Source organism: Trachurus trachurus (genome assembly GCF_905171665.1).
Source record: "Trachurus trachurus genome assembly, chromosome: 11".
Taxonomy (NCBI): domain Eukaryota; kingdom Metazoa; phylum Chordata; class Actinopteri; order Carangiformes; family Carangidae; genus Trachurus; species Trachurus trachurus.
This window is the reverse complement of record NC_139904.1, coordinates 25532569-25554217: the sequence shown is the minus strand read 5'-3', so window position 1 is coordinate 25554217 and position 21649 is coordinate 25532569. Positions and strand designations below refer to the sequence as shown.

Here is a 21649-nt window from a genome sequence, read left to right as displayed (position 1 = left end):
TTTATCTGGGTTGCCTGGTTTAATTAAATTATAAGGTTTAGATCCTCTACAAATGCAGTGCAGCTGGCAGTGATTGCAATCACTGTGAAAGTACCTGAACTATTTGTATGACACTTAAAACCTTCCTCTGTGTGTCACACCTTCTGAAAGATATATTAGCCTCTGGAGAGATCCATTCATCCCTGCCTCCACAAAGTCCAGTCAACATGGTCCCTGTTAGGTCAGTATGGTCCGTTCATTTCAATCCAGACACACAGCTGGCACAGAGACAGCACACAGAGGGAAAGGTTACAGGAAACCATTTTTGTCCTTGTCTTTCTCAGCTTTTTTCTCTCCTGTGAAGTCAGAAGCTAATGATTCTCCACTACAACCAGAAAGTGAGAGCAGTTCATCAGACATGAAAGATTCAGTGTTTCCCCCAACATACAGTACATTTTTTAAAATGGATTGCCACCACTGCAATGTCATAAAGTTGCAATTACACAATTCTGCAGAGGGTTTTTTAAGTGATGGTTAAAGCAACGTCCAGAGGGAAGAAGAAAGTAGAGAAACAGAGGAAGAAGATGAAAATAAGGAACATTTAACAGCTGTCATTAAGTTACATTTTTACACCCCCAGATTTTCTCCTGTGACGCATTTGCCAAATAACATTACGAAGTCAGCCTTTATAACTCTGGAACTCTGGTCGCTTTTCCACAGTTTTGCTAACCCTCCTCCCAACTATGTGCATTTGTTTTCAACAAAGCCTGCAGGAAAGTAATCCATGGAGTGGTGGGTAACATGATTTATCATATACGCATGACTGTCTGTAGTCTTATCTATCATAAACAAGAGAGATTATGGGTTACGAGGCGTGCTAGTTGCGCTGTGCCGCAGAGACGAGAGCTGGGACACCGACGTGATGAAACTTTGATTTCTGATTTACAGTGTGGTCAGCTGGGCTTGAAAAACAAATGTGAACTTGCCACAGTAGTTGCATAACTTACATAACCTAAATGACCATTGAATCTCGAGTCAAGAGTCAGCAAATAATCCAGCTGGGAAATAGTTCTGGACATTATGAGATTTGTGAGTTGGCCACTTGAAGGAAGCTTTTTTGAGGGGGGACATTTCCAGTTCATTTGAAATATTAAAAGGTTAAGTATTGTGAGTCAGTAGTTCAAAAAATTGAGGTGAACCCAAATGACTGTTGGTCTCCAAAACAAGGTCAGGTTAGAACATGGAAAGGTACGGTCTGTTTGTGAGCCACTCATTGTCGCTTAAAAAACAGTGTCTCTCTCTCTCTCACACACACACACATCTGAATTTATACAGTCATTTATGCAAACTATGAAGGAACTTGGTGTGTATGCAGTCACATACACACTCACACACTTTCAATTAAAGACAACACTGGCCTAATCTTTACCCCTCTAATTAAGCCCTGGTGAATAATGTTTCCAATCTGCCAATGGTTTCTGCGCCAACAACACAACTGTTGCTAAGAGACAGCTAGCCACCCCTAAAGAAACGTGGATACTTAGTGTCATTACAATACAGCTTCTTTTCATTTACCTAAACTGCAGCTGTTTGGACTGCCTCTGCTCTTATTTTAGGTCTATCTCACTTTCACTTGACTCAGACTCTCCCCCGAGGCCGTCACTCCGGGTCAGTGAGTGAATGAATGAATCTGACCGTGAAAAAGGCTACAGATCAAAGGGAGAAATATCAAAAAATATTACATTATGTATTTCTTTTTTTTTCTCTTTTTGATGGTGTGCATGGTAGTAGTCAACATCAAAACACTCTGCGGTATAATCCATCCTGCATCCATCCTTCGCTTCTCCTGTTGGTAAGAGGGAAAAGCACCACACAAGGTTTATGAATTTGATTTAAGGCAGGTTTTAACACGTAAACGCCTCTGAAGCTCAACACGATTTGTTTCCTGACTGCCAGGCAATTCCACAAAACACCATATGCTGGCTGCATAGCACTCTGCCGTTTTGTGCCGTGGCACACACTGCAATCATCCCCTCAATTGATCATATTCCATGATGAATTTGATAAGGATGGTGGCGTTTCCTTCCTCTTTAACCCACCATGGGGCTTGATGTGAATTGTCATTGGATTATCTCTCTGCTGTGAAAACTGGACAAGGAGCACAGTTCAGACGAGTTCATGTGGGGAAGGAACGATGGGGAAAAGGTAGTGTTGTTTGTCTGAAATGCCACTTTCATGTCTGTATGTGTTTGTTCATGCGTGCTCCTCATAACCACCGCCACTCAGACATCCAACCTGCCAGGAAAACTTCAAGGACCCATTATGAAATCACATTTTGGCAAACAATGGTAAATTTGTGTTTTTCAGATGACTGCTGACGTCTATAATATCTTCAATTCCCAGCATTGTCGTCATTTCTGACTGAAGACATTTATGTAATTGAAATATTTCTAATCTCTCTCTCTATATAAATTGGGTTTGGTTTGTTTGATACTTCAAATCTGCAACTAACAATTATTTTAATCACTGTTTAATTTTTTGAATCAATCAATCATAACAATAACTCAGAAACCAAATTGCTTGTTTAGTCCAACCAAAATGGAAATATGTTCAGTTTATAATGATGACAAGACCAACAGTCCAAAGCAATACTTGTGGCTCTGTGAGACCGCATAATAATGCTTTGAGTCAGATGCTATTGTAGGTTTAGCTTCAGCATGCAGATAAATTACGTTCAACTGCTTAGTTCAGCCTGTTGTAATACAAACTTTCACTAAGAACAAATATATAGCTGAGGCCAATAGGGATGGAATTAGTTTTGCAGGTCAGGAACCGAATTACTGAATAAACTCAAAGTTTCGGAGTGCATATATTCACTCTCTCCTGCCCTGGCCATGTGCATTTATTTTAAACGAAGCAGGCGAGAAGGCAATCCGTGGAGCGATGTCTCCCAAGATGGGGAATGTTAACAAGACATTACGGATACTAGGCGCGTTTGTGTCGTAGTGCCATAAAGCAGTCCATGTTTCTAGTGAGACGAGATCTGGGACACCAGGGTGGAGGCTCTGATCTTGCAAGGTTGGTTTTCGGCTAAGAGATGCTACTTGGAAGGCAGAGAGCCTCTATTCTCCCTGTAACAATAAAATAAAGTAATTTAACCATCACAATTACTGAACCTGAAGCTGTTTAATTAAGGTGCAAATCTTGCATAGTTACTCTATAAAAACTAGAGGAAAATAATTCAGTAGTTGCGAGATATGTCACTCTGGACCAAAGTCATGAATGAAGTCAGCACATCCAAACATAAGAGATGAGTGAACTGGGGAATATTTGCTTGCTAGATGATGCTCCTCAACACTTTTTAAATTCATCTAATCATTTTGTATCACTATCTCGTATTTGTGAGTCGTGTTTTTCTCTCGAGGACTGATCTTATTGTTCGCTCTGCTCTGTCAAGCTCTCTTATTTGGCCTTCAGCACACAGCGCTTGAACATCGACACTAAAGGAGCTTCATCACTACGTGGCAGAGTAAACATGACATTATCGATCCAATGCTGAATACGTCATGTTGTCATGCCATTGTTCAATAATACTATCACTTTAGTGAGCTTGACCTCCATCTTCTTGCTTCCTTTGTTTTCACCTTTGTGAACACTTCCCTTGCCTTTGACTACTGTATTTATATAGTAGGTGAAATGCATTTTCATCTCCAGCTTTCCATGAACAGACATCCTCTCTGTCGCCCTTTCAGTATACACTCTGTTTTTTAGTGAATGATACAGCTATGTTGACCCCTCCCTTCCCCAGCAGAGACAGAAAAGGATTGTGAAGAAAATATTCGACCTCTGGCTAGAAACTCCCCACAGAGCTTGATAAGAGTTTTTGCTGACTGTTCAGAGTACGGATCCAACAGTTCTTTCCTCCTCTAGTCAGACAGAGAGAACTAGACCAGTCAGGAAAGAATAAAGGATTATAGACAAAGCGAGCTGGGCTTCACAAATTGAGAACTGTCGATTCAGTCACTTAAGGTTTTATTTCATCTTATCAGGAGGAGTAGAAGCTCTGGCTCCGTGCACCTTTTGGGAAAATATATCTTTCCAACCAAAGCCTACCATTCAACCATCTCTAGGTTACAGCTTCCTGCAAAAAGGGAAATCTCACAACTTTGCAAAGCTTTCCCTACAAACGATCAAGTGTTGGTTTCTTTTTCACAGCCATTTTGTTTTTCAGAGTCATTCTTTTGCATCATTTTAATCATGTACAACGTTAAGGATGGGCCTCAGCTGTGTTTTTTCAGGAGTACAAACACATAAGTGCTTGAGAAAAAAAATAACAAGCAGCAAGTGTGATTACATAGATCAAGGGCAAAATAAACTGCACTGTTACATGTGATGGAATATGAACAGCAAATGGGTCAATTCAACCGTATGAAAAGCAATGAGGCAGAAAAAAAAGGAAGATGTGTCAGATTTCCTCCTTTTCCATTCACGTCTTTGTCTATGTTTGTCGGTGCCGTACGTTGTCTCCTGTGTGTAATTCAGCAGCAGTGATGTGTAATGTGGTATAAATTGTCTTAATCACGCTAAACCAAAGTGTTATAATGATGTGTAATGGGTCAATCAAAGTGCTGACTCCAGCATAGATGATGAAAGATACAGTGCAACTACGCTCATATTCAAAAAGATCAAAGACACACCCGAGTGATGTTGACTGAGCCATTAGCTGCCCCTATTAACTCATTGTAATTTGCCGCTAGTTATATGCACACACACATGCACTCTCACTGTGCCTTACACGCTGGGACGCTGCATTTCAGAGTTTGCTTAACTGTGTAGATGCAAATACCCACACAGATAGTTGCAGGCTGGCTTTTCCTCCTTTCAGTGTCTACATTTGAGATGTCTCTGCGACTGCTTATGTGAAATCCTCCTAGCACTACAGGAACAGGAGCATCTGTGGCTGTGCAAAGACATTTTCCATTTGAAGAAATACAAAACACAATGGCTGAAAGATGGTATGTGGGGGGAAAAAACAGAAGCTGAACAGAGAGAAACCAAGATAGAAAATGGCAGTTTTTTCTTTACACTGAATATTATAGGATAAACCACATAGATATAATTATGCATAATTCATGGATTATATGCCATTTGTAAACCCTGCCTTGTACCACTCGAGTGGTGGTGTTACAGCAGATCATAGGATATAGATGGGTGCAATATGAGAAAATGAAAGAATTAATAATTTATCACACCGTATTGATGGTTAGGTATAGTAATGCGAGTCCCTTCTTCAACCCCATTGATCAAAAGTGCTAGCTTTCTAACCAGGGCTCTATTGGTTTCCAGTAAGTCGATGCAGCAGTTCTCTGGAGTTTAAATTTAACCTCTTTAGCTCATTGTGCAGGTTCATCAGTCAGAAAGTGTCCATGAATATTGACATAAAGAGTTTCCTCCTCAACAGTGTACCATCAAGACTTCGACAGGCTCCAACAACAGACCATGTCTCTCTTGGCTAGAGGGGCCGTTTAGACATGTAATACACATGCAGTTAAAGCAATAGGAGCATCAGAAAAAGGACAGAGGGTGAGCTACAGTCATCCTACTCTGTACCATATCCATGACAGCTGCCCATCAACGTTTTGAGAACCAGCTCTGATTTTAAAAGCTAAAGTGACTGGTCAGTAAATCAATTGCGCAGCTTTGTCAGATCGATAACTTATTCACTAAGTCAGTTTTCCTTGAATCTTGAATAATAACAAGCATTCCCTATTCTCAACAGTGAGGAGTCATAGTAAAAAGCCTTTTTTCTCATTTAAGAGCCTGAATAGTGGATTAATTGATAATAAACAAATTGCAGGCACCGTCATAATACAAGCAAAATGTCTTATAAACTGTTGGTTGACATCACCTGAACTCTTGAATGTTAGTGAGGTTTAGAAAAATGTGAGGAAAAAAATCTCCTTCACATTGTCCATATGCTTCAATGTTGAGTGAGGCATTAGAGAACATCTAAACTGTGGACTGCTTCATTATTTATTTCTTATTTATAGCAAAAGCAGCAGCATCAAAGCATCAAAGCCTCACAGCTGAATCAGTTTTGTACATTCAAAGATCTTAGAAGAACAAAGAAGATACAGTATAAGTAGGCCTGGGACGATAATAAATTTTGCTGGACGATATATTGTCCCACAAATTATTGACGATAAACGATATTATTGACACATTTTTTTGAGAACAAATTAACCACTAATATAATAATAATATTTCATAACGCAAGTAGACCTTTTAAATGCGATAAACTTTTATTTCTCATGAGTATTTTATTTTTAACCATTGTAATTGGAATGACAAGAACTTATATAGCTACTATCCTAAATAAATAAAATAAACAAAAAATAATAAACAGTGCAGTGCAGCTCTTCTGTCCAATAATGTTATACACCTGAAGCTCCACTTTTCATTCAAACAAACTAATGTGACTTCCACAGATGTAAGATTTCATCAATGAGACCAGCATTTATCTCCTAAAAGGTATTAAACCAGCCGGCGGTAAACCTCTAAAAACCTGCTGATAAGTTTTCTTAGTCGTTTTCTCCCCCAATGACGGAGGTTGACCGGCCCGTGAGCTGCTGCAGGCGGCTGCAGACTATGGGAAGCCCCGCTCCTCCTGCTCGCTGCTACCACATTAGCTCCAAAAACGTTGGAGGAAATCTCCTAACAGGCGATATGTGGATAAACTGACCACAGACCGGGGATCTAAACTGTGACTTTCTCGCATGAAAAAATATTAAAACTTTAAAAATTGACGTGTTAACAGCAATGCAGCGAGAATTACGGTAAAATAGCTTTTAGCTGCTTAGCTTTACAGCTAGCGCTGCCGGTTGCTGCGAAATGCATTCTGGGAAACAAAGATCCTGGATGACTGAAAAGAGGGTTCACTCCTTTCATTCTGCTACGAAACAAACGGCCCAGGTGCTGAGACCATAGAGGCTGAGACCGATGCAGTGAAGCCTCTTGTCATCCAGCCTGGTTGGAGGTGAGAGACCAGGAAAATAAATACGTGCGCATGCACATGGCGATATATCGAGGTCGGAAAAACTATCGAGTTCATTTTCATTTATTGTGCGATTAATTGATTTATTGATTATCGTCCCAGGCCTAAATATAAGTAATGTGAAAAACTGATGGCAAATTTAAACGTGAGGTCACAGAAATGGGCAGGACTTTGGCATAAGTAAGAATATTTAGTGCATAACTTTGTGGGCTGATAAAACATCAGAAAAACTGCAATAGTCATTTTATGATCCATCAATATACTGTATTTATTTAAAGAAGAGCTCATCACTGCCATAAGTGCTTCATATCCTCAGTAATGGGAGTAGCTATTTGTTTCTTGGTTAGGGATGGTAAAACATGCAAATGAAGTCCATGTCTGCTTGTACAATGCTCCAGTAACAGTTGGTAATTACTGTATACAAGGTGATTAGCATACACCTGTGTAGCAAATGAAATATTCGTCGTGCAGTCGCATAGATATATGCAGCCACACTCACTCACTTCTGCACACACACATAAACCACAATTGAGCCCAGGATCTGAGGTAGTCTCCACCATCTGTTGCACAACCCATGCGTCAAATTGACTACACTGATGACACTTAAGAGCTATAGCGTCCTTGGGAAAAGAGAGAAAGTAATTTCTCCAGTCGTGCTCGTAAGTCTTTCAAGATGTCGACACAAAGGTCATTCGATGCCAACAACATCACAGATGACAGGAAAGGCGAAGATTCTTCCACACTTCTCACTCGTAGTTTGAGTGCACCATGATCACCTTAATGGTTGTAATGGTTTTCAAATGCTGCTCTTGAAATATTCACCTGGATAAGTTCAATTTTCATGTTTGAGGTCAGGGTGAGAAACAATTGGAATTGTGTAATAGTGTACAGTGAGCATGTTGTGAATTGGTATGCACACCTCAACCACTATGTCATTATGTCTAGTATGTTTTCACATCGTCACCTCCAGCTGGCATGAATGGACTTCTGTCCTTTTAATATCAGCAGTGTTTCGTTTTATTTTTTTCATTCCAAAGTTCAAACACTGTCATCCACATCAGGGACAATGCAACATGTTTGACAATGTGATAATTAGGATTTGGATTAAGCAGAATTCAGGTTAGGTTCTGTCCTGTCACACTGTGCATACTGTACTGACTGAGCTGTGAGGAGGAGATTTAAATAGACTCACCTCAGTATTACCCAATGCTGCAATGAAATGACCAGAAAGCAATATAAATCTGCCCTTGGCTGGATGGAAGGTGGTGATGTAATAGGTCCCATGTCCTTTCCTTTTTCATGCAAAATGAGGACAATATAGAGCTTTCACAACATCTGAAATGACTGACCAAACATCATTACTTTTAAAATAATGCGCTAACATTTCAGGGGAGAGAGACATTTTTACGCTACTGACAAAAATCAGACTGCAGTTAACACAGATAGGTGCTAGATTATTCATGATTTTACGCTCACTTTGCCCTTTTGCCGTGTCCAGTTGCTATAGCCACATACCCACCTTCCACAGGGGGGAAAGAAAACCACGTATATGGAAGGTTTTGTAAATGATACCTCTGCTGCTCAGGCTGATAAAATGTCAAAACAATTATGGAAATTAAGAAGAAGCGGCAACCAAGCTTGTGCTGAATGTCAGATAGTGAACCTGTGGATTGGAGTTGGGAGATTTCTTTGCAGCTCTATCTATTACACACAAAGGTATTTGAGTTGGTTATAAAATAAACAACAGCACAGTTTTGGATCCACAGTAATACTTCTCATAAATGACTGATTTTAATGCCATGGCCAAAAGATCAGTCATGATGACTTTATTTGTTTTGGTACTCCTACTACCTTTTTGACAAACACTCCAGCCCAGATTACCAGAGAAAACATTGTGGATTTGCATCTCAATTCCAATTCAATTGGCCTTTTTTCAGCATGATGGGAAATAAAGGAAACGCTGATGACTTCTCTACTTTTCTGAAATACTCAAATTCAGTATTCAAGCTTTTTTTTCCCCATTCAGTTTTGTAAAAGGCTGCACCTGTTGCATTATGAGACTTTAGGAGTTTTCTACTACTACATTGATTATGCATACATTAATTTTGTTTTTATTTTTGTAATGTCCACTGCGCTACTGTAAAGCAACACATTTCCCCCACTGCAGGACTAATAAAGGACTCATCTTATCTTACACCGTATTTGCAATTTAGCCAATAAAAAAGCATTGTAGTAACACTCATGATAAAAATGGCATAGTTAATTAGAGATCAAGATCACTGCTGTGACAGCACAGAGTTGTCAATCACCAAAAAAGCCCACTTAAAGTTGCAAAACTGGATTTGAATTTTATCAAGTCCATGCTAAAGAGGCTGTCTGAACCCAATCCAAACCTGACACTACAGATCAATAGGCCTAGAGACAGACTACTGAAAGGATGCTATACAAACAGTTTGCTCACAGGCCTTGCTTCACCAGCCTGGATTTGAATCCAGTCTGGTTTCTCTATTAAAGCTTGACAAAGAATATTCAAGTTAGGGCGGAACATACACTTCTGGTAGATTACTTAAAAATGACCATTGAGCAAACCAAATCTGATTCTTATTTTAATTTGGTTATAATGTGGTTAATATTTATTTACATATCCTGAAGAGCCGATTTAATCTGGTTCTAAAGTCAAGGAGCATTTAAAACAGATTACTGACTGAACCGATTTCCAATTTAAGGAACAGAGATGAACCGTGTTTTTTCAACACTAAATCAGTTCAATTTTTCTTAAGATTGTCCACTTGTTAAGATGACAATGTTTGAAAGGTCCTCAAACAAAAATGCAGTGAGGGTTGTTTCACTGCTCAAATCCAGATGAGCACTGAGGGAAGCCTTTACCTTCCTTAGCCTCATGCAATCCAGTAAAATGTGCAAATGCTCTGATTATGAGCTATGAGAAGTTAAAATTAATCTTGTCAGCATAAAACCAGGCTGTAGCAGTAGTTGTTGTCTTTCAGCTGCTCCCATCTGCATATTTGATTTGACTTGGGTTTCCTTCCCTGATGTAACCAGGTTTTGGGTGAGGTGAACCATGAACTCAGAGATCAGTGGCCAACCTGCTCTACCACCTGAGCCATGACCCCTCTTTAGTTAAACTACATTTAATCCTATGTTAAAATAGATTGTAGAATGTCACAATTTACAACGGGATTAACAGTTTGGAAACCAATCCTGGGTTAGTACTGTACCAGGTTTCATGGGCACAAAAATCATCATAAATAAAATAAAATCATCATAAAGAAACGTATATGGTGTGTATGATTATGTTTAAAGCATAAAATGGAATAAAGTTACAAAACCAGCCCCAGATGGGTTCATCATTACAAAGATACTTCCATTACAATTTAGGGTTAGGGAGGGGGGTGTTAAAACAACACAATATTTATTAAGATTGACACAGGAACAAATAAATGCAAACAGCCTTTTCATGCAGGCTGTGAGTGTGTAGCTTAGGGTTTTTGACAGGTACTCTATGACACACAGATGAGTAACAGCATCTCAAATGACATCTGTAACGGAGTGTATTGATATTCATGTTGCCTGATCTCAGAGACACAGCACGAGAAGCTGCTTGCTGCTGATTGTATGATGAAAGAGCGACACTGCCTTAGTGGTGAAAACCCCCAATAAATAAATAAATAACATGCATAAGTAAAAAGCAAAAAGCAGAAATGATGTACTTGTTTTTTTTCATCATTGCTATAATGTATTCACTCACATTCACATGCTCAAGTGCCATGTCTCTGAAGCTCTGCCTGACTATCTTTTTTTTTTCTGAGAAGAGCTTGCTTTTATTATCATATTAGTCTACATTATGATGAAAGGGTGTGTGAGCCTTCCTCGCTACAGACCACCTGCTGCAATCTGATTGTAATACAGGAAATGCATGCTGCCTCACACCCTGATAATGCTCACGCAAACACACATGTGCACCCGCACGCACACACACACGCACACACAGGCATCTGCCCAAGCACCTGTAGAGGTTTTTAAGCTTTGCCAGCTACCCAGCCAGCCTAAGCTTTCAGTGCCAATGCCCGTCATAATCTGCAATGCCACTTCACAGAGACACATTCAAAGCTGATCTAATACGCGTGCCTGTGTGTGCGCGCACATACAGGAGCAGTTTCATAAGAATAGTTGCATACGTGTGCTTTGGGAAAATCCCAGTTTTTTATGCAGTCCTCCTTTGAGGTAGACGACGACAAGTAATTACTTTTTCTTTAAATACCAGGGACTGAATCCTGCTTCCCCTATGGAAGCTAAGAGTAAACACTTAATCTAAGAGGCTTTGGTGAGTAGGAAATAATAAAGAGTTATTCCAGTAACTCTTATTTAAAAGGCAGTCTCCCCTTTTACTTGTGCTCTTGCTCCTTTCTTTGGCTCCGTTATCACAGAAAGAAGACACAGACAGTGGGGGATCCTGTTTGTATTCTCTATCTTTTACTGACACTGGGGCACTCACCAATGCCAATGCCCCACTATCTGAACTAGGGGTGTGACTGTGTACACGTGTAAACGTTTACACGGAATGAAACTGTAAACGTGTAGTAAAAAATCCCTAAACGATACACGTTTAGGGATTTTTTTTTTTTTTTTTTCATATTTTTAAACATATGATGGGGGGGGGGGGGGAGTCCCGCACACTGTCCCGCACACTGTCCCGCACACTGTCCAAATTTAGAGAAAACTATGATTTAATGAAATGATGCTGTGAGCTTTTCCCTCCTTCAGACAGTGTGTGCGCGCGTTTTTTTCTTTCTATTTTTCTTGTCTTTTTCTTTCTTTCTTTTGCGAGTGATGGCGCCGCCAGCGAGCAAACCGTTGCGTAGCCCGGTGTGGCGATACTTTCAAAAGAATGAAAGAGGAGACAAAGTTGTATGCAGTATTTGTCAAACAGAGCTGACACATAACGGCAGTACCGGGTCGATGCTCAATCACATGCGACTAAAGCATAAAAAACAAATGCCGCAGGTAGGAGCAGGATCGACCGAGCCGTCACAATCCATGCTCTCTTTTGTCAGGAGGGTTGACAAAACCAGAGTTGCCAAGATAACGGACCTGATCGTCCGAATGGTTGCTCTCGACATGCAGCCGATATCCATCGTGGAAGATTCAGGGTTTAACGAGTTGCTAGCCTACCTGGAGCCCGGATTCAAGATGCCCAGTCGAAAGACGATTTCAAGCTGTGTCGGGAAGTTATACGAGGACTGTCGCGCCCACGTCAAGTTAGAGCTGCAGAAGACCACCCAGTGCGTCGCCATTACAGCTGACTGCTGGACCTCTGTTAACACAATATCCTACTTGACTGTGACCTGCCATCTGATCGATGAGGACTGGAACTTCAGGTCAATTGTCCTTTCTACACGGAAGATGGAGGAGAGTCACACGGCTGATAACCTGGCCAAGGTGAATTTCCCACGGGGATTAAAAAGTTATTTATCGGTCTTCACTCATTCATTCATAATTTGTTTGTTCGTTTATTCATTCATTCCAGGAGCTCAACTCCGTTGTGGTGGACTGGCTGGTTGAGAGTGACCGGGTGACCGCTTGCGTTCACGATAATGCAGCGAATATGATCAAGGCCAATCGGGCATGTGTTTGGGAGTCTATCAGCTGCGCAGCGCATACCCTGCAGCTGGCCATAAATGACGGTTTTAAATGCATTCCATGCCTGGAGAGAATCATCGGAGCCTGCAGTAGGCTCGTCGCCCACTTCCATCACAGCGCCAAAGCGACACAAGCCCTTCACGTCAAACAAGAACAGATGGCCATCCCACATCACACACTGGTACAGTGTGTAAAGACCCGGTGGAATTCAATTTATCACATGTTTACAAGGCTGCTCGAGCAAAGGTAAGCTTCATCCTTTTTTTTTTATTGTTTTTGTCTTGAAATCATACATTAAAAAAACATTATACCGGTAGATATGTCTAGTTTTTTTTTTTTGTAAGGCTCTGCTCTCTGACTGGTCAGTCGCTGACCGTCGTCAAGTATAACGGACCGTTGCTAGGGATGCCGCTCTGATCAGCGGAGCACAGAAAAGAGAAACTATGCAGGATGTTTACCTTATGTTTCATTTTACCTTATTAAACAGCTTCTGAGTTTGGGCTAATTGTGATGTTAGATAAATGACTTGTAACATGTTATTACATAACCTGCATGATAAACCTGTAATCTCTTGTTTATGACATAGGCCTTACACAAATAAAGCTCCACACATTGTTACATAGCCTACGTGATAATCAATCGATCCCCTGAGAGGGGGTTATGAGTGTTGTGGACAAGCTACAGAACTGTGATGTAGCACCCTTTCTATCTGATGTTTTTAAGAATGTTGATTTTTTTTTTTTTATCGCTACGATTTAATGACTTTCATGACCTGACTAGTGAGTAGCTACCTAATTTAAACTGCCAGGCCTTACTGGAGTGGATATGCCAGACAGAATTTTGTTGTGTTTTGTTATGCAATCTAATCTAAAAAAAAAAATCAGTAGACCTAATTTGAATTTTTTTTTCATTCAAGGTGGGCGATAAACGCTGTGCTGTCAGACCGCTCCACCACCAAATTGGGGGATGCTCGCACCCTTGAGCTGAAAGACGAGTACTGGCGAATCATGGGGGAGATGGAGCCAGTCCTCGCATCCTTGGATATGGCCACCGTCATGATCAGCGGAGAGAAGGCTGTGTCACTCTCAGTGGTCTATCCCATGCTGTGCGGCCTGATGAACGACCACCTGAGGCCAGAGGAGGGTCAGAATGGCATTGTCACAACTTTCGCCAACACTGTACGGGAGTCGCTGGCCACAAGGTGATTTTGATATAGATTAGGGTTCGTAGTCGTACCGTCATGAAAACCTGGAAAAGTTATAGGTCCATAATTTTGTGAAGACAATTTTATTTTATTTTATGTTATATGTTATTTTTATTTAAAGAAGAACTTTATTTTTTAAGAATTTATTGCAATTAAAACATAACAAAGTGTATCAAAATGTGTCTGTGGTTTGAGGCACCAACTACAATGGTCTGACTGAAATTCGTTAATTTTTTGGTCTTGAAAATTAATTTAAAGGTTGAGAAGTCATTGAAAAGTTATGGAAAACCATTGCTAAAAAAAGTGTAGGCCTACTAAACTACGAACCCTATTTGTTATTTTAAAAAAATTTAAAATGTATTGTAAGTCCCAGCAATCATGATACATGCACATAAAACACCAGTTTCTTGCTTCACTCCCCGAAAAAGCGCCTTTACTTTTATCTTTGCTTAACATAGGTTTCTCCCGTGGGACCCTGCGACGGCAACCAGTCCCGCTATTGTGGCATCGGTCCTCGACCCCCGACACAAGAAGCTACGGTTTCTTTCCGACGATTTGAAGGCTGCGTCCAAGGTCCATATAGAGGCTCTTTTTGAAGAGGAAAAGAGAAAGGGAGGAGAAGCAGCAGCAGGATCCAGTTTGACAGAAGAAGACGACGGACCTCAACCTCCAAAAAAACCCAGTGCCATGTCCTTCCTCTTGGGCAAAATCTACACGGAAGAAAGCAACAGCACTGAGTCAGAACTGGAGCGGTACCTTTACCTTCCGGCCATCAGCAACCTTGAAGCAGACCCCCTCGCCTGGTGGAAGACGCATGAAGGAGAATATCCAGTCCTTGCAAATATAGCCAGACGGTATCTCTCCATACCGGCAACATCTGTGCCTTCAGAGAGGGTCTTCTCGGCAGCAGGCCGACTTGTCACAAGGTTGCGGTCCAGGCTTTTACCTGAGAACGTCAACATGCTGGTGTTTCTCAACCAGAATCTTTCCAGGTTGACCAATTAGTTTAGTTTTGGGGTAAATGTCCTCCTGAGCCCTTTAAAGTTTCTCTCTCTCTCTCCACCTCCTCCACGTCTTCTCTCGTAGCTGTAGGCTTTTTTATTCTGTATGCCAGAATTCTGTTCTATTAATTTTTATTTATTTTATTTATTTTCTGAGCAGCACAGAAGCCTTTTTTATTCTGTATATGCCAGAATTCTGTTCTATTAATTTTTATTTATTTTATTTATTTTCTGAGCAGCACAGAAGCCTTTTTTATTCTGTATGCCAGAATTCTGTTCTATTATTTTTATTTCTTTTTTTCTGCGCAGCACAGAAGCCTTTTTTATTCTGTATGCCAGAATTCTGTTCTATTATTTTTATTTTTATTTCTTTTAGTTTTTTCTGAGCAGCACAGAAGCCTTTTTTATTCTGTATGCCAGAATTCTGTTCTATTATTTTAATTTTTATTTCTTTTAGTTTTTTCTGAGCAGCACAGAAGCCTTTTTTATTCTGTATGCCAGAATTCTGTTCTATTATTTTAATTTTTATTTCTTTTAGTTTTTTCTGAGCAGCACAGAAGCCTTTTTTATTCTGTATGCCAGAATTCTGTTCTATTATTTTAATTTTTATTTCTTTTAGTTTTTTCTGAGCAGCACAGAAGCCTTTTTTATTCTGTATGCCAGAATTCTGTTCTATTATTTTAATTTTAATTTATTTTAGTTTTTTCTGAGCAGCACAGAAGCCTTTTTTATTCTGTATGCCAGAATTCTGTTCTATTATTTTTTTTAATTTTTTTAATTTGCTTTCTTTCTGAGCAGCACAGAAGAAAATAAATTGTGAAAATAAAATAGAAATGTGAAGGGGGGAGAAAAAGAAACTATAAAAACTAAATAAGACAGTTTTGTCATTGTTAAAAATGTGACACCATGGTTCGCCTAGACTTGATGTTCTGTTTAACCTGCTGTTCTGCACTTCATGGATTGGATTTTCTTATTTCCTCATTGGACTACCAGTTTGTATCACTAGTACAGTATGCTTATATGCACGTATGCAACTGGAGGATCTCGAGGGCTAAGTTGCCTCTATGTAACTCAGTTTTGTAAGTGAGTGCTCTCTCTCTCTCTCTGGCTGAGGTACGTTCTGTTTTAGAGTTTTTCAACCAGCCAGTCCACCACAACGGAGTTGAGCTCCTGGAATGAATGAATAAACGAACAAACAAATGATGAATGAATGAGTGAAGACTGAAAAATAACTTTTTAATCCCCGTGGGAAATTCACCTTGGCCAGGTTTTGTTAGTTATATTTTGCTGATGCACATTACATTACAGCACATTTGTGCCTATACGTTACATTTAGGTGTTTACTGTGTTTGAGGATCTTTGTTTCGCCAGTTTGTTGGCACATGAATGAAATCAATAAAAGTCATTTAAGACAAGAATTTATTCATTCCAGTATTTATTCCGGGCTGGGTCAATATAAAACGTGGTAAAACTAAACAGACCTGTTTGTCTGTTTTCCAACATAAAACATGAATAGACCTTCGTGTAAAGCCCTATTCGCACGGGATTAGTTTTACCTGGGGACCTCTGGTAATGTGTAATAATTGCGGAGGACGTCTGTGATCTTAATCCCGTGCGAATGCGCCATGTCAGTAAAAATTCCCCCGCAAATTACCTAGTTATATTTCACCAAAGACCGACGTCCCGTGGTAAAACTAGTCCCGTGCGAATCTGCATCTCAGTAGCCTAATTGAGGGGCATTTTTTGTTGTAGGTATCTGTGTTTTTAAGAGCCAAGTCACCACCACACACCTTCACTGCTGCCGATAAAATAAAAAAACTGTCACTGAGTGAGTGCTGCATTTCGATTTGAATTCGTGAGTCTATCAAGTGCATTGTTTATCAATACGGCATGCGTGAGTGTCTGAGGCGTATCACGGAGTGAGCTCAGCCTACGTTATAGAACAAGGTAAGAGGGAAGTCAGTAACTTAGGGCGGGCTGGGTTGCGATTCAGCGGGGCTCGGGGCTCGAGCCGCGGCTGGTGGAGCACTCGCCCCATAGCCCTCCTCATCCGCGGCGCCTCGCGCATCGCCGGGCCGGGGGGGGGGGGGGGGGGGTGCCGGTGCCGGGACCGGGACCGGGCTCCGTCGGGGCTCGACACGGTGGCGTGCAGTGGCAGTGCTTCCACCGGCTGCGAATATCAGACTAAACAAAAATAAGGCTATAGCGAAATCTAGCGGTCCTGAAGCGTGTACACGTGTACACGAAAAAAATTGCACAGTGTACACGTGTACATATTTTAGTACACGTTCACACCCCTAATCTGAACCTCTTCATTGTTCTTTGTTCTGTCCTCTTCTCATTTCAGTCCAGAAACTTTTCCCATCTGTCTGAGCCCCGCCTCCTATTCTTGCTCCTGTTTCTCTGTCACCTCTCTGTGGATCTCCTCTTTCTTTCTTTATTTGGCAATGTTTCACTTTCTATTTAGATCTCAAGCATCCCCTTCCTCCTCCTTTCATTTCTACTTTCCCCTGAGAGAAATAAGAAAGTCAGCACCACAAATGTCAGTCTGATGTGTTTTTTTCTACTACATATAATAAATTTGAGATTCTTTTTAGTTTGTGAATGGCAAATATGGTAATTTAAACATAGTACACCCATTGTTTCATCCGGGCTGACACATACTTAATGGAATTTAATTTAAATTCCCACAAAGACCTAATCTTCAAATCTTCAAAGCCATTCAAAACATCACATTCAACCCTGATTTGATATTTAATTTAGCTCGCAGAAGAAAATTCATTTCACAAAATTCTACTGTGATCTTTTATCAGCTTTAGATAACTGAGAAAAAATACTAGTCTGAAAAGTAAGGTAATGATCAAAAGTTGGGGCTATGGTATTATATTTGAGGAAAAATATTAGAAACAGCCAAGAAAAAAATATACTGAATATATTCACACTTAGCCTACACTTCCATAAGAGCTGGGAACTACTGGGGAACACTGATCAAAAACAGCTACTGGGTCATCCCTGTTGTGAGATGTAATTTTTACATTTACAAATAAGACGAAGTGATCTCCTCACTGGTACCACTGCATTTCTTTCTTTCTTGCTTTCATATTTTATTTACACATCTTGCAATACACAATACACTTGCAATATACAAAAATGCATTTTCAATTTTTTTTGGTGGCAGAAAATTAATTCAGAAAACCCCAAGGGATGTGTAAAAGGAAGAGATTCAAAATTGAAAACTAATTACCTCATGAAAACACTTGTTATTCCAGAACTGTAAACTTGCCTTTAAATGGCATTCACACATATCCACACTCTGCATTCACTTTAAAAGGCACAGACCAAATTACACTGTCAACAGCTGCAGTAACGCTAGTAGTATAAAGCTGCAGTTATCTTAGGAGAGAAAACTGTCCAGGAGGAGCTCACCATCGCCACTGTCTGCCCGAAAATGATGTGACCACATCAGCTTTAAATGTGCTTCTAATTTAAGTTCAGAATGAGATCATTGTCCCAGAAGAGGATGCATGACTGAACAGCAAAAAGTCCTCTCTCCATTTTTTAAATTCAACATGATATGTCTCTCACAGGGTATAAGCCAAGAGTCCCTCTTCAGAATACAGTCAGAAGTCAATAGATTTAATTAATTAGCTGGTAAAACAGACGACTGCCAGCCTTTCTCTCTCTTCTTTAGTGAGCCCACACAGCCATGGCTAGCCACGCTCTTCCTCCCTCAATCTCACCTACCTCCCTCGGAGTAGGATCATCCACATTTTCCCTAGATTAATATATTCACTCCTCCACCACCACCACCACCACCGCCCTGTCTTTCCTCATCATCCATCTATTTTCTTGCCCCTCCTCCAACCATTGCCCTGCCTCACTACTCTCCTCTTGACCTCTCCGTCTACCACTGCGTCAACATGCACACTTCCAGCAGAGCAGGCCTCATGATTGGAGCAGGGAGCTAGCCAAAAGCACTGGCCCAGGACCAGAGCAACAATCCTGGGCGGCCCGTGCTCAGATTAGCCCCTCCTCAGAGTGGCACTGGAGCTCCCCTGTTCCCTGGGCTCCAGCTGGAGGAGAGGAGATTAGAGCGAGAGGGAGGAGCAGATTGAAACACAAGAGATTCCAAGAGCCGTTTTTAGACTGCCTGTGAAATTGGATAACAGATTACTCTCAAATGTCCTCCTAACACTTTATATTAAGTAGAACTAATAACATTAATCTAATAAATTGCCAAATACTTCAGTGGTGCTTTGAAGGGAGTGCAGGAAACCGGGTGTGTTCTCCTTCTTGTCACCAGAGGAGATGTTCTGTTGTGGTTGAGTGTAGCTGGAACGGTTCAGGTTGTTGTGGATGTGGTTGTTGCTCTGCCTTGTTAGATTGCCATTGCCATCTCTCATTTAAAAAGATACATAAAAATAAAAGGATGCAAGAAAAAAATCCCCCACAGATTTACCACCCACCTCTGCAGCGGCCTCAGTTCTCAACACTCATCAGCCTGTTTCAGGTCACTCTTTTGGTTTCCCTGGGAAACCAATTGTGCCCGTCAGTCATGTTAATGCAAACAGCTGGTGACCACAGAGAAGAGTTTAGCAAATATGATATATTTTTTCTCCAGAGTTGGCTCAGGCAAAATCAGAGAGTAAGGAAAAGTGAATGTTGCTCTTACATTTGTCAGACACAAGGCTCCAAAGCAAAGCTAATGCTCCATCATTGTCTGTGAAATGTGTACACAGGACACCCTTTGCTAACAATTACATTGTGGAGCTTTTTACAGCCTATAACCACAGTAGGTTGAAGCAGTTTGCCTTGTCACTCAGACACGGTGACTCAAATCCTCAGCTATTCACTTGACCTATAAGACCTGGGCCTTTTCCCCAGTAAACCAGCGATGACAGCAAAGCCTTTCTGACTATTTTTACACTACGGCATTGGTAACATTGCACTAGGGCTGTTCGATTTAGCCAAAAAATAAATTCCAGATTTTCTTCTCTCAAAACCCAATTTCGGATTTTTTTTTTTTTTTTTTTGGGGGGGGGGGGGGGGGGGGGGGTGAAATGACAAACTATACTAAAACGTGACGTCAACCGACTGCCTTCCACTGATTGGCCAGAGCGTTTCCCACAGATTTCAGGAAACTGTGGCACGACGGGGGGTATCAGACCGTCCGGCGGGACAGACTCGTTAATTAATGAGAAACACTGGATGCGCTGGTTGATAAGTTTCATTTTTACCACGCACCACTTGCATGCATGCATGCATGCTTTTCTGTGTGTGTGAATGAGACTGACAGAGAAAGAGCGCTATGCAGAGATGAACGATATTGCGTTGAGAGACAAAAAAGCGGAATCAATTTGTGGCGCTTGGTCGCTTTTACTATTTACACGTTTTTAACATTGTCCAAACTAAATAATAAGATTACGATTTAAAACCGATTAATCACCAGTGCAGTTAGCTTGCAGGTGGACTGACGAGCGGATCACCTTCACCTGACCACCTACTATTCAACCCACTCAGCTTCAGCAGGCCTCTTCAAAATGCCATCACTGAAAGGACAGCAAGCTGAGGAGGATGCACAGCCCACTGATATTGCTTCTGCTGTGGGTTTCTGGAGATAATGATGGAAAAATTAAGCCTAAACATAACATTCAAAGACACATATTGATCTCAACACAACCGCATGACATAACAGGAAAACATCAAGGCAAAACTTAAGAATAGGATTTTCTCTCGTGCCATAGATGAATGGGCCTTTCTGGCCAAACACACTTATGAAAGAATCACAGTTCACTGTATTTGAGACACAAGGGGACTTGACATGTGGGGACTTGACATGTGTGTACTAAAGAGCTGAGAGGAAACCACACAGCTTGCCACAGTATTAGCAGCATGTTGGATGAATCCAACATCTTCTGTGTTGTGAAGGGCAAATACAAATAAGGGTCAATAATGTAATGATAATGTACCCCTTTGTACCAACATGACAAACTTGGAAGTGCACAAGGGGCTTGAGGTGAAAGCCACTAATACAGACTACTGCTGACTAAAACAAGCAACAAGCAGCCAGTGACATTTTAGAAAAGAATTTGCTCAGCACTGCTGCATGGTCTGTGGGTGAGCAACAGGCACACTGAAACCATCAAACTGGCAACACAGACCCTTTTTCCATGATGTCTGCCCCACAGCATCTCATGATACACCCACGCCTCTCATTCAACCATCAAACAAGTGAGATATATTTGAGTTTTCATCTACCGTTAAGAAAACAATATAAAGGCATACTTCTTAATAAATCAGCCATACTGGAACCCCCACAGTTCTCTCACTTTGTGCATCTTTAATCTGAGCAGTGGCCTGGGTGTACTAGGTAAAGACTTCCTGGAACAGGGTTGGTCAATCTTCTTCTTCTGTCTTATTGTCACCCTCTGAAATTGCTGAGACCCAGTCAACTCCAGGGATATATGGCACTCTATGTGCTGATGCATGCATTATCAACATTGACCGCCAGATATCGATTTTCAGGTGAGGGAGGGGGGGGTTGGCTCAACCGCAACAGTACAGCTTTAATCGCGACTGTCACTGACAACTTCCTCTTTGACTGTTAATAGGTAAATGTTGCTGAAGCTCAGACTCTGGCTCATTTTTGGGTCTGGCGATTTTGTCAGATGACGTCAAAATCAGGATTTGACCATTAGCAATCAAGCCAAGTATGAGGTTTGACCTTGTCTTGTTTTGTTTCAAATGGGTAAA

General features: G+C 40.9%; 1 protein-coding gene across 1 annotated transcript; it reads left to right on the top strand.

The window, feature by feature from the left end:
- Nucleotides 1–12154: 12154 nt before the first annotated feature.
- On the top strand, nt 12155–14900 carry LOC310993252 (E3 SUMO-protein ligase ZBED1-like; the record flags this gene model as incomplete). The annotated part of the gene is made up of 4 exons (XM_083981566.1): nt 12155–12490; nt 12579–12937; nt 13608–13892; nt 14354–14900. The coding sequence occupies 4 exons, from the start codon at nt 12155–12157 to the stop codon at nt 14898–14900; spliced, it is 1527 nt and encodes a 508-aa protein (XP_083837692.1).
- Nucleotides 14901–21649: the final 6749 nt, after the last annotated feature.